This window comes from Heterodontus francisci, chromosome 30 (assembly GCF_036365525.1).
Source record: "Heterodontus francisci isolate sHetFra1 chromosome 30, sHetFra1.hap1, whole genome shotgun sequence".
NCBI lineage: Eukaryota > Metazoa > Chordata > Chondrichthyes > Heterodontiformes > Heterodontidae > Heterodontus > Heterodontus francisci.
This window is the reverse complement of record NC_090400.1, coordinates 59,570,328-59,583,778: the sequence shown is the minus strand read 5'-3', so window position 1 is coordinate 59,583,778 and position 13,451 is coordinate 59,570,328. Positions and strand designations below refer to the sequence as shown.

General features: G+C 47.1%; 1 protein-coding gene across 1 annotated transcript in view; it reads left to right on the top strand.

Moving 5' to 3' along the window:
* tekt1 (tektin 1) overlaps positions 1-13,451 on the top strand; it is a 39,607-nt gene extending 26,156 nt beyond the window's left edge. The window contains exons 5-8 of the mRNA XM_068010002.1: positions 2,780-2,923; positions 5,069-5,291; positions 12,265-12,461; positions 13,127-13,451. Of these exons, the coding sequence (XP_067866103.1) occupies positions 2,780-2,923; positions 5,069-5,291; positions 12,265-12,461; positions 13,127-13,286 (724 nt within the window). The 3' untranslated portion in view covers positions 13,287-13,451. The remainder of the gene's footprint in view (positions 1-2,779; positions 2,924-5,068; positions 5,292-12,264; positions 12,462-13,126) is intronic.

Genomic DNA, 13,451 nt, shown 5'->3' with positions numbered 1-13,451 from the left:
TGGCCCTAATCTAACTCTAGTCATTCTTTTGTTCCTGATATACCTATAGAAAGCCTTAGGATTTTCTCTGATCCTATCCGCCAATGACTTCTCGTGTCCTCTCCTTGCTCTTCTTAGCTCTCCCTTTAGATCCTTCCTGGCTAGCTTGTAGCTCTCAAGCGCCCTAACTGAGCCTTCACGTCTCATTCTAACATAAGCCTTCTTCTTCCTCTTGACAAGCGCTTCAACTTCTTTAGTAAACCACGGCTCCCTCGCTCGACAACTTCCTCCCTGCCTCACAGGTACATACTTATCAAGGACACACAGTAGCTGCTCCTTGAATAAGCTCCACATTTCGATTGTGCCCATCCCCTGCAGTTTCCTTCCCCATCCTACGCATCCTAAATCTTGCCTAATCGCATCATAATTTCCTTTCCCCCAGCTATAATTTTTGCCCTGCGGTATATACCTGTCCCTGCCCATCGCTAAGGTAAACCTAACCGAATTGTGATCACTATCACCAAAGTGCTCACCTACATCTAAATCTAACACCTGGCCGGGTTCATTTCCCAGTACCAAATCCAATATGGCATCGCCCCTGGTTGGCCTGTCTACATACTGTGTCAGAAAACCTTCCTGCACACACTGGACAAAAACTGACCCATCTAAAGTACTCGAACTATAGTATTTCCAGTCGATATTTGGAAAGTTAAAGTCCCCCATAACAACTACCCTGTTACTCTCGCCCCTGTCGAGAATGGGATTTATCCTAGGATTCTCTGGGAAGCTAGGGAGGAGATTGCAGAGCCTTTGTCCTTGATCTTTATGTCGTCATTGTCGACAGGAATAGTGCCGGAAGACTGGAGGATAGCAAATGTTGTCCCCTTGTTCAAGAAGGGGAGTAGAGGCAGCCCTGGTAATTATAGACCTGTGAGCCTTACTTCGGTTGTGGGTAAAATGTTGGAAAAGGTTATAAGAGACAGGATTTATAATCATCTTGAAAAGAATAAGTTCATTAGCGATAGTCAGCACGGTTTTGTGACGGGTAGGTCGTGCCTCACAAACCTTATTGAGTTTTTCGAGAAGGTGACCAAACAGGTGGATGAGGGTAAAGCAGTGGATGTGGTGTATATGGATTTCAGTAAGGCGTTTGATAAGGTTCCCCATGGTAGGCTATTGCAGAAAATACGGAAGTATGGGGTTGAAGGTGATTTAGAGCTTTGGATCAGAAATTGGCTAGCTGAAAGAAGACAGAGGGTGGTGGTTGATGGCAAATGTTCATCCTGGAGTTTAGTTACTAGTGGTGTACCGCAAGGATCTGTTTTGGGGCCACTGCTGTTTGTCATTTTTATAAATGACCTGGAAGAGGGTGTAGAAGGGTGGGTTAGTAAATTTGCGGATGACACTAAGGTCGGTGGAGTTGTGGATAGTGCCGAAGGATGTTGTAGGGTACAGAGGGATATAGATAGGCTGCAGAGCTGGGCTGAGAGATGGCAAATGGATTTTAATGCGGAAAAGTGCGAGGTGATTCACTTTGGAAGGAGTAACAGGAATGCAGAGTACTGGGCTAATGGGAAGATTCTTGGTCGTGTAGATGAACAGAGAGATCTTGGTGTCCAGGTGCATAAATCCCTGAAGGTTGCTACCCAGGTTAATAGGGCTGTTAAGAAGGCATATGGTGTGTTAGCTTTTATTAGTAGGGGGATCGAGTTTCGGAGCCACGATGTCATGCTGCAGCTGTACAAAACTCTGGTGAGACCGCACCTGGAGTATTGCGTGCAGTTCTGGTCACCGCATTGTAGGAAGGATGTGGAAGCTTTGGAAAGGGTGCAGAGGAGATTTACTAGGATGTTGCCTGGTATGGAGGGAAGGTCTTACGAGGAAAGGCTGAGGGACTTGAGGTTGTTTTCGTTGGAGAGAAGGAGGAGGAGAGGTGACTTAATAGAGACATATAAGATAATCAGAGGGTTAGATAGGGTGGATAGTGAGAGTCTTTTTCCTCGGATGGTGATGGCAAACACGAGGGGACATAGCTTTAAGTTGAGGGGTGATAGATATAGGACAGATGTGAGAAGTAGTTTCTTTACTCAGAGAGTAGTAGGGGCGTGGAACGCCCTGCCTGCAACAGTAGTAGACTCGCCAACTTTAAGGGCATTTAAGTGGTCATTGGATAGACATATGGATGAAAATGGAATCGTGTAGGTCAGATGGTTTCACAGGTCGGCGCAACATCGAGGGCCGAAGGGCCTGTACTGTGCTGTAATGTTCTAATTCTAATTTTGCCCCCAAAAATGTATTAAGCTGTCAGCTGGGTTTCAGTAGGTAGCACTCTCATCGGTGAGTCAGAGGTTCAAGTTACACTCCAGAGTCCTGAACCCATAATCCAGGCTGGCACTAAGGAGTGCTGAGGTGCTGTCTTTCGGATGAGACTTTGAAATGAGGCTCCTCGGCCCCCTCAGGTGGATATAAAAGATCCCAAAGGCCGCTATTGAAATCAGAGCAGGGGAGTTCTCCCTGGTGTCCTGGGGCTGGCATTTATCCCTCAACCAACATCACTAAAAACAAATGATCTGATCATTATCAAGCTGCTGTTTGTGGGGGTCTTGCTGTGAACAAATTGGCTGCCCTGTTTCCTAGATTAGAACTGTGACTGCACTTTAAAAGTACTTCATTGGCTGTAAAGCGCTTTGGGATGTCCTGGGATTGTGAAAGGACGCCGGAGAAATGCAAATTCTTTCTTTCTTCATATGTAATAACCCGAAAAAATTTCCGGCAAACTCTCTCTTGATTCAACCTCCAGGTTAAATCGATCTGCTATGTTTTACTTGGAGAAGGATCTGAAAGACAAGGCTACTGCTCTGAAAGTGGACAAATTCACTGCCAATCTGACCAACAACTCCTCAAATATCGACTACTCACCCAATGTGGTTAGGATCGAGGGAACGTAAGCAAGCTTTACATTCGCACCACTCAGCGCTCAACGCTGTGAAATATAAGTATATGTTAATGAGGTAGAGCTGGAGGTGGAGAGACTGATATCTGTGTTCCTGTAGGGTGATTTGTACTTGTACTGATGTGCAGGAGATCGCAATGCTGTGGAATCTATTCCATTGATACTGAACACAACATTCTAGACCAGTGCAGAAACAGCAGCCCCTAGGGCCAGAAACATTGGTGCCCAGTGTTGGTGCTCCCTCAACAGCAGGAATGATGCCTTATTTAGGATAATGTGGAGCTGCCAGCTCTGCAATATAAAGGAGGGAAGACTCCTCCTGACAAAGGTCTCTTAGCTGGCATTAGACAGAATACCATCCTTATCACTAAACACCACCACTACCAGCTCATCACTCCCAGGCACCTGCACTGGCCACTGGCAAGGCACGGGGTTAGCACTTGCCTGTCGAGCTCAGGTGCATCTCCACTGGGCAGTTCATGAAAAGTAGTTGTCATCTACCTCACACAGTCAAAGGCTTTTGAGTGGCATTTGAAGAAAGTGTGAGGCAAATCTCCGGGCCACACCAAGAATCAGGTCTTGGTGCGTGTTGTGGGAAGAGGGATGAGAAGGGACAGTGGGACTGAGGATCTACAATCTCAATCCATCACCAGAACTGTGGCTAATATTTATACCCCAACCAACAGCTAGAAACAGACGATCTGATGATTACCGTATTGCTGTTTGTGGAATCTTGCTGTGTGAAAATTAGTGGCCATGTTTTCTATATAACAGTGACTGCACTTCACAAAGTTTTTCGCTGGCTGTAAAGCAATTTGGGGTATCCCGAGGTTGTGAAAGGTCTATATATTATAGAACCAGAGAATAATATAGCACAGGAGACCATTCAGCCTATCATGCCTGTTCTAGCTGTCTGAGAGAGCTTTCCAATTAGCGCTGAAAGCCATTTAGAAATGCAAGTTTGTCCTTTGTTATGGTGGGACAATGTCCTCAGCTTTATAGTCTTGTCCCTGACCCTGTCAGAGTTGCCAGGGTCAAGCATTTTTGACAATGTGGACAGACGTGTGACCCATTGGCCTTCAAGGTGGATGGTTGTGGCAGGGTTGGAGTTGGGGCTGGAAATAGTGAGTGTTCTCCAACTGCTGAAGGTGACAGTTTAGCAGAAGAAAGAGTCGACTTTAAAAAATGGCCCAATTTCCAGGATACCCGTTTGCCTTATAATTTCAACATTACGAGGAGTTTTGACAGAACTGTGTTCAATGACAGGAGAGCCAGTAACCAGAGGACACAGACCGAGGATCATTGCTAAAAAAACAGAGGGGTGAAACTATTTTTTTTATATGACATGTTGTTGTGATTTGCCTGAAAGGATGGTGGAGACACATTCAATAGTAACTTTCAAAAGGGAATTGGATAAATAGTTGAAAATAAAAAAAATGACAGAGCAAGGGTTAGTGGGACTAATTGGATAGTTCTGTAAAAGAGCCAGCACAGGCACAATGGGCTGAGTGGCCTCCTTCAGTGCCATACGATTCTATAACCTATTGCATTGCTCCACCATGTCAGTGACTTCAGCAAAGGAGGGGTAAAGGGGGAAATTGTGGGGGAAATCTACAACCAGGAGTACAATCTTCAAATTAGAGACAGGCCATTCAAGAGTAAAATCAGGAAGCACTTTTTCACTTAAAGCATATTGGAAATCTGGAACTCTCTTTCCCAAAAAGGCTGTGGATGCTGGAGATCAGTTGGAGCTTCCACCAAGACTGAGATCGATAGATTCGTGTTGGACAAGGGTATCAAGGGAAATGGAGCACAGGGATTGGATTAACCATGATCTAACTGAATAATGGAAGAGGTTTGAGGGGCTAAATGGCCTCATCCTGTCCCTATGTAACAGTCTTGAGGGGCTGAATGGCCTCCTCCTGTCCCTACGTAACAGTCTCGAGGGGCTGAATGGCCTCCTCCTGTCCCTACGTAACAGTCTCGAGGGGCTGAATAGCCTCCTCCTGTCCCTACGTAACAGTCTCGAGGGGCTGAATGGCCTCCTCCTGTCCCTACGTAACAGACTTGAGGGGCTGAATGGCCTCCTCCTGTTGCTCTGTTCTATCTATCAATATCTTTGCTCTGTTTTTACAGCTCAGTCACTCCCCAGGAGTGGCAAGATTTCACCAACACGACTATCGTGAATGCTGACAAACAGAAAAATAACTCAACTGCGATGCGTTCCCTGATTGATGGCATCTTATCACAGACTACAGATGACATGTGGAAACAAGTGGAGGCTGTGAATCGTGCCTTTAAATTCCGCATTCAAGAAACAAGAGATGCAAAATGCAAACTGGAAAAGCATCTCAATAAGGTAGGTGCCTGCAATGTCTCTGTAGCTATAGACACACTTGTCAGAGCAATTCCTCACTCTCCAACACTAAGACTGCCTGCTTCCACCTCTGTACCATTGCCCATCTCTAGGCTGCCTCAGCCCAGTTGCTGCTGAAACCCTCACCCATGCTTTTGTCACCTCCAGTCTCCATTATTCCAATGCAGTCCCAGCCGGTCTCTCACCAAACTCTGCTACATGTATCCTAACGCAGCAAATCCCATTCACCCATTGTGTTCACTGACCTCCATTGGTTCCAGGTTAAGCAATCCCTGAATTTTAAAATTCTCACCCTGGTGTTCTAATTCCTCCATGGCCTCTCCTCTCCTCTCCTCTGTAATCTCCTCCAGCCCTAACTTCTTCTTCTTTGGCCTCCTTGTCTTGAGAGACAATGGGTAAGCGCCTGGAGGTGGTCAGTGGTTTGTGGAGCAGCGCCTGGAGTGGCTATAAAGGCCAATTCTAGAGTGACAGACTCTTCCACAGGTGCTGCAGATAAAATTGGTAATCAGGGCTGTTACACAGTTGGCTCTCTCCTTGCGCTTCTGTCTTTTTTCCTACCAACAGCTAAGTCTCTTCGACTTGCCATGCTTTAGCCCCGTCTTTATGACTCTCCGCCAGCTCTGGTGATCACTGGCAACTGACTCCCACGACTTGTGATCAATGTCACAGGACTTCATGTCGCGTTTGCAGACGTCTTTAAAGCAGAGACATGGACGGCCGGTGGGTCTGATACCAGTGGCAAGCTCGCTGTACAATGTGTTCTTGGGGATCCTGCCATCTTCCATGCGGCTCACATGGCCAAGCCATCTCAAGCGCCGCTGACTCAGTAGGGTGTATATGCTGGGGATGTTGGCCACCTCGAGGACTTCTGTGTTGGAGATACGGTCCTGCCACCTGATGCCAAGGATTCTCCGGAGGCAGCGAAGATGGAATGAACTGAGACGTTGCTCTTGGCCGACATACGTTGTCCAGGCCTCGCTGCCGTAGAGCAAGGTACTGAGGACACAGGCTTGATACACTCGGACTTTTGTGTTCTGTGTCAATGCGCCATTTTCCCACACCCTCTTGGCCAGTCTGGACATAGCAGTGGAAGCCTTACCCATGCGCTTGTTGATTTCTGCATCTAGAGACAGGTTACTGGTGATAGTTGAGCCTAGGTAGGTGAACTCTTGAACCACTTCCAGAGCGTGATCGCCAATATTGATGGATGGGGCATTTCTGACGTCCTGTCCCATGATGTTCGTTTTCTTGAGGCTGATGGTTAGGCCAAATTAATTGCAGGCAGCCGCAAACCTGTCGATGAGACTCTGCAGGCACTCTTCAGTGTGAGATGTTAATGCAGCATCATCAGCAAAGAGGAGTTCCCTGATGAGGACTTTCCTTACTTTGGTCTTCACTCTAAAAGCCCTATAATACTGTGAGATCTCAGCGCTCCTCCAAGTCTGGCCTCTTGCTGACCCCCATTGCCATTGCTCCACCATTGGTGGCCCTGCCTTCAGCTGCCTGGGCCCTAAACTCTGGAATTCCCTCCCGAAACCTCTCCTCGCGCTCTCACCTCCTTTACGATGCTCCGTAAAACCAACCTATTTGACCAAGCGTTTGGTCACGTGCCCTAATATTTCCTTTTGTGACTTTGTGTCAAATTTTGTCTGATTCTGTTCCCATGAAGCACCTTCTCTGGATCTATTGTAGGCTCATTAATAGAGATTACTAGTGAACACTATTATTGTACGAGACACCTACCAGAATGGTGGATGGTAAACTAGATGGGTGTTGGTCTTTATCTATCTTGCAATTCCTGTGATCATAGATTTTTGGCTGCGTTTGCTGACAACGCTACCACTAGGTGGCGCTGCAGTGGCACATGCTCAAATGCGGTCTGTGCCACTAAAACGTCAGTCTGCGACTTCAGGCAGCTGCCAGGAGTAAAGATGGCGCTGCTCAAATAATCACACGAAGGCAAGCTAAACACACAGCAGCACACAACGGCTGGAGAGAGAGAGCGAGCATGGGGGGAGGGGAGTGACCGAGCTTAGGGGGTGGGGGGGGAGTGAGCAGGGGCTGCGGGACCTGGCGATGGGGGGGGGGGGCGCAGGCGGGATGGAGGAGGAGAGCGTACCTGCCACCATCAAGGTCTTCGGCCGCCCTCTCCCCGCTTCCCCTGCCCTCTCCCCGCTACCCCCGCCCTCTCCCCGTTACCCCCACCCTCTCCCCGCTTCCCCCACCCCAGCTCTCTGCCCGTGTTATGTCATCTGCGCGTGCCCCAACCAGTCCTGGCAGTGCGGAACACAACGCGTGTGCATAAAGAAGGAGCCAATCTGCGCATGTGCTTAGGTTGGCGCAGTCTGATGACGTCAGCTGCCGACTGTGTTGTCAATAATCACTTGGTAGATTTTTACAGTACAGAAGGAGGCCATTCGGCCCATCGTGCCTGTGCTGGCTCCTTGAAAGCGCTATCCAATTAGTCCCACTCTCCCTGCTCTTTCCCCACAGCTCTGCAAATTTTTTTCTTTCAAATATTTATCCAATTCCCTTTTGAAAGTTACTATTGAATCTGCTTCCACCGCCCTTTCAGGCAGCGCGTTCCAGATCACAACAACTCACTGTGTAAAAAAAAATTCTCCTCATCTCCCCCTCTGGTTCTTCTGCCAATTACCTTAAATCTGTGTCCCTCTGGTTACTGACCCTCCTGTGATTGTAGGCATTGCTGGCAAGGCCAGTATTTATAGCTCATCCTATGACTGAGTGACTTGCTGGGCCTTGGTGAGACCACATCTGGAGTATTGTGTGCAGTTTTGGTCTCCTTATCTGAGGAAGGATGTTCTTGCCATGGAGGGAGTACAGCAAAGGTTCACCAGACTGATTCCTGGGATGGCGGGACTGACATATGAAGAGAGATTGGGTCGTTTAGGCTTGTATTCGCTGGGGTTTAGAAGAATGAGAGGAGATCTCATAGAAACTTACAAAATTCTAACAGGACTGGACAGACTAGATGCAGGAAGGATGTTTCCAATGGCGGGGGAGTCCAGGACCGGGGGTCACAGTCTAAGGATAAGGGATAAGCCATTTAGGATTGAGCTGAGGAGAGATTTCTTCACCCAAAGAGTGATGAACCTGTGGAATTCTCTACCATGGAAAGCAGTTGAGGCCAAATCATTAAATATACTCAAGAAAGAGTTAGATATAGTTCTTAGGGCTAAAGGGATCAAGGGATACGGGGAGAAAGCAGGAACAGGTTACTGAGCTTGGATGATCAACCATGATTGTATTGAATGGCGGAGCAGGCTCAAAGGGCCGAATGGCCTACTCCTGCTCCTATTTTTCTATGTTTCTATTTCAAAGGGCAGTTAAGAGTCAACCACCATTCTGTGGGCCTGGAGTCACACACAGGCCTAAGTGGGTAAAGACAGCAGATTTCCTTCCCGAAAGGACATTTGTGAACCAGTTGGGTTTTTATGACAATTCAGTAGTTTCTTAGTCATTATTACTGAGACTAGCTTTTTATTCCAGATTTATTTAATACTTAACTGAATTTAAATTCCCCATGGTGTGATTTGTACACATGTCTCCAGAACACTAACCCAGGCCTGCTGGATAACTAGCCCTGTAACATAACCACTATGCTACCATAACTCCCAAAGGAAATTACTTTTTATTAATTCATGGGATGTGGGTGTCACTGGCCAGGCCAGCATTTATTGTCCATCTCTAATTGTCCTTGAGAAGGTGGTGGTGAGCTGCCTTCTTGAACCGCTGCAGTCCATGTGGGGTAGGTACACCCACAGTGCTGTTAGGAAGGGAGTGCCAGGATTTTGACCCAGCGACAGTGAAGGAACGGTGATATAGTTCCAAATCTAGGTGGTAGAGGTCGCTGGTTTAGAAGGTGCTGTCGAAGGAGGCATGGTGAGTTGCTGCAGTGCATCTTATAGATGGTACACACTGCTGCTCCTGGTCATTGGTGGTGGAGGGAATGAATGTTTAAGGCAATGGATAGGGTGTTGATCAAGCGGGCTGCTTTGTCCTGGATGGTGTCGAACTTTTTGAGTGTTGTTGGAGCTGCACCCATCCAGACAAGTGGAGAGTATTCCATTACACTCCTGACTTGTGCCTTGTAGATGGTGGATAGGCTTTGGGGAGGTGGGTTACTGGCTGCAGAATTCCCAGCCTCTGACCTGCTCTTGTAGTCATAGTACTTAGATGGCTGGTGCAGTTCAGTTTCTGGTTAATGGTAAACCCCCAGGATGTTGATGGGGGCGGGGTGGGGGGGGAGGGGAATTTAGCGACGGTAATGTCATTGAACCTCCAGGGGAGATGGTTAGATTCTGTCTTGTTGAAGATGGTCATTGCCTGGCACTTGTGGGCATGAATGTCAGAGTCATAATGGCACAGGAGGAGGCCATTCAGCCCATTGAGTCCCTGACGACTCTCTGTCGAGGAATCCAGTCAGTCCCACTCCCCCACTCTTGTCCTGCAAGTTTTTTTCCCTCAAGTGCCCATCCAATTTCCTTTTGAAATTAATCATCATCTCTGCTTCCACCACCCTCATAGGCAGCGAGTTGCAGGTCATTACCACTCGCTGAGTAAAAAAGGTTCCTCCTCACATCCCCCCCTCCACATCTCTTGCCCAAAACCTTAATCTGTGTCCCCTAGTCATTGTACCACCTGCAAATGTTAACAGCTTTTCTTTGTCTACCTTATCTAAACCTGTCACAATCTTGTACAACTCAATCAAACCTCCCCTCAATCTCTTTTGCTCCAAGGAGAACAACCCCAGTTTCTCCAACCTAACCTTGTAACTAAAATTCCCCATCCCTGGAACCATTCTGGAAAATCTCGTCTGCACCCTCTCAAGGACCCTCACATCCTTCCTAAAGTGTGGTGACCAGAACTGGATGCATTGTTACTTGCCACTTACCAGCCCAAGCCTGGATATTGTCCAGGTCTTGCTGCATTTCTACACTGACTGCTTCAGTATCTGAGCAGTCGTGAATGGTGCTGAACATTGTGCAATCATCAGCGAATATCCCCACTTCTGACCTTATGATTGAAGGAAGGTCATTGATGAAGCAGCTGAAGATGGTTGGGCCTAAGACACTACCCTGAGGAACTCCTGCAGTGATGTCCTGGAGCTCAGATGTTTGGCCTCCAGCAATCACAGCCATCTTCCTTTGTGTTAGGTATGACTCCAACCAGCGGAGAGTTTTCCCATTAAGTCCAATTTTACTAGGGCTCCTTGATGCCACACTCAGTCAAATGCTGCCTTAATGTCCAGGGGAATCACTCCTCACCTCTGGAATTCAGCTCTTTGTCCATCTTTGGACCAAGGCTGTAATGAGATCTGGAACGGAGTGGCTCTGGCAGAACACAAACTGAGCGTCACTGAGCAGGTTGTTGCTGAGCAAGTGCTGCTTGATAGCACTGTTGATGACACCTTCCATCACTTTGCTGATGATTGAGAGTAGACTGATGGGGCGGTGATTGGCTGGGTTGGGGTTTGTCCTGCTTTTTGAGGACAGGACATACCTGGGCAATTTTCCACATTGTCGGGTAGATGCCAGTGTTGTAGCTGTACTGGAACAGCTTGGCTAGGGGCGGGACTAGTTCTGGAGCACAGGTTTTCAGCAGTACAAAAGCAAAATACCGTGGATGCTGGAAATCTGAAACAAAAACAGAAAGTGCTGGAAGTACTCAGCAGGTCTGGCAGCATCTGTGGAGAGAGAAGCAGAGTTAACGGTTCAGGTTGTGACCATTCGTCAGAATCATTTTGCTGAGTATTTCCAGCATTTTCAGTTTTTGTTTTCAGCAGTACAGCAGGGATGTTTTGAGGGCCCATAGCCTTTGCAGTATCCAGTGCCTTCAACCGTTTCCTGATATCATGCGGAGTGAATCGAATTGGCTGAAGTCTGACATCTGTGATGGTGGGGACTTCAGGAGGAGGCTGAGATGGATCATCAACTCAGCACTTCTGGCTGAAGATATTGCAAACGCTTCAGCCTTATCTTTCGCACTGATGTGCTGGGCTCCCCCATTGTTGAGGATGGAGATGTTCAAGGAGCCCATTAGTTGCTTAATTGTTCACCATTCACAACTAGATGTGGCACACTGCAGAACTTTGATCTGATCTGTTGGTTGTGAGGTCGCTTCACTCTGTTTATAGCTTGCTGTGTTCACTGTTTAGCACACGTGTTGTAGCTTCACCAGATTGGCACCTCATTTTCAAGTATGCCTGGTGCTGCTCCTGGCATGCTCTCCTACACCTCTCTATTTACTCTATCAAAACCCTTCATCATTTTAAACACCTCTCTTAAATCCTTCCTTAGCTCTTGCCACTCTAAGAAAAACAATTCCAGTTTCTCCAGTCTCTTCATGTAACTGTAGTCCCTCATTCCTGATAACATTCTGGTAAATCTCTTCTGCACTCTCTCAGAGGTGTTGACATACTTCCCAAAGTGTGGTGCCCGAAACAATAGTTGAGGCCTCACCAGTGATTTATAAAGGTTGCGCATAATTTCCTTGTTTTTGTACTCTATGCCTCTATTAATAAAGTACGCTTTAAAAGCCTTCTCAACTTGTCCTGCACCTTTAATGATTTGTGTACAAACACCTCCAGATCTCTCTGTTCCTGCATCTTGTTTAAAATTGTACCATTTAGTTTCTGTTACTTCTCCTCATTCTTCCACCCAAAATGTATCACTTCGCACTTCTCTGAATTGAACTGTATCTGCCATGTATCTGCCCATTTCACCCAGTCTGTCTCTGCCCTCCTGAAGTCTGTTACTACCCTCCTCATTGTTTACTATATTTCCAGGTTTCAAACTTGTGAAGTGATGTCCTGTACACCCGAGTCCAGATCATTAATAGATATCCAGCAATGTTATGAACAATTTTATTCACTTCTGGAGTTCTGTGTACCCAGTGTCCTGTCCAACTTTATGGAGTTTTCACTCTCCCTCAGGTGCTGGATGAGATTTCAAAGCAGGAAAAGAACATTGACCTGCTGAAGAAGGCCATCATGGACGAGGAAGGACCCATGATGGTGGCTCAGACACGCCTGGACACGCGGACTAAACGGCCGAACGTGGAGCTGGTCCGAGACCCGGCACAGTATCGGCTGATCGGTGAGGTGAAGGAGATTACAGATAATGTGAACAGGTGAGTTACAGAGCTTGGGGGTTGGGGGGGCTGGTTGGGGAAAGAGAACGTTCTAAGTCTCCCACACTGTAGAAGCAGGAGAATGTAAATGGCTCTGGGCCATCACAGGTAGATGGTTACAATCAAACAGCACAGAAAGAGGCCATTTCGCCCCTTATGTCTTTGCCAATGCTTGGCAAGAGCTATTCAATTAGTCCCGTTCTCCCAGGCTCTTTCCCCATAGCCCTGCAAATAATTCCTGTGTTTTAATGGAACAGTGTAGAGGCAGCTTTACTCTGTATCTAACCCGGGTTTTTTTTTTGTTTTAATTTTATTTTCTCTTTTTTTTTGCCAACTGACTGACTGCAGCAATCAGCTGCACCTCGTTGCTGCAATCAGCACTGAGCAATCCAATTAGGCAGCAGCCAACCCCGTGCTGTACCTGTCCTGGGGAGTGTTTGATGGGGACAGTGTAGAGGGAGCTTTACTCTGTATCTAACCCCCGTGCTGTACCTGTCCTGGGAGTGTTTGATGGGGGACAGTGTAGAGGGAGCTTTACTCTGTATCTAACCCTGTGTTGATAAAAGAGGATCAAGGTTTAATTTATAACATTGAGGTGTTGTCCTGGGAGGGAATGTCTCACTGTCTTGAAACACAATAGTGGGATTGACTGTTTTGCTGTACAGGCTGCGGGAAACTCTGGCACAGGCTGAGGCTGAATTGAAGGGTCTGCGACGCAATCAGTTGGCCTTAGAGGAGGAGATTGAAATCAAAACAAACAGTTTGTATATCGATGACGTTCAGTGTATGAATCTGAGGAACTCCATTTCCATCAATCATTTCTAGCAATGCAGGACCGCACAGCTCTGTGAGATTGTCGGACTGTTTGTGTAAGGAAAATGATTTAATGTAACATAAACAACACTTTATAATACAGTGAGGTTGGCTTTTAGTTTTGTTTCTTTATCTTTGCTAGCTTGTTATATCCCTTCCTAATGTATCTATATATAT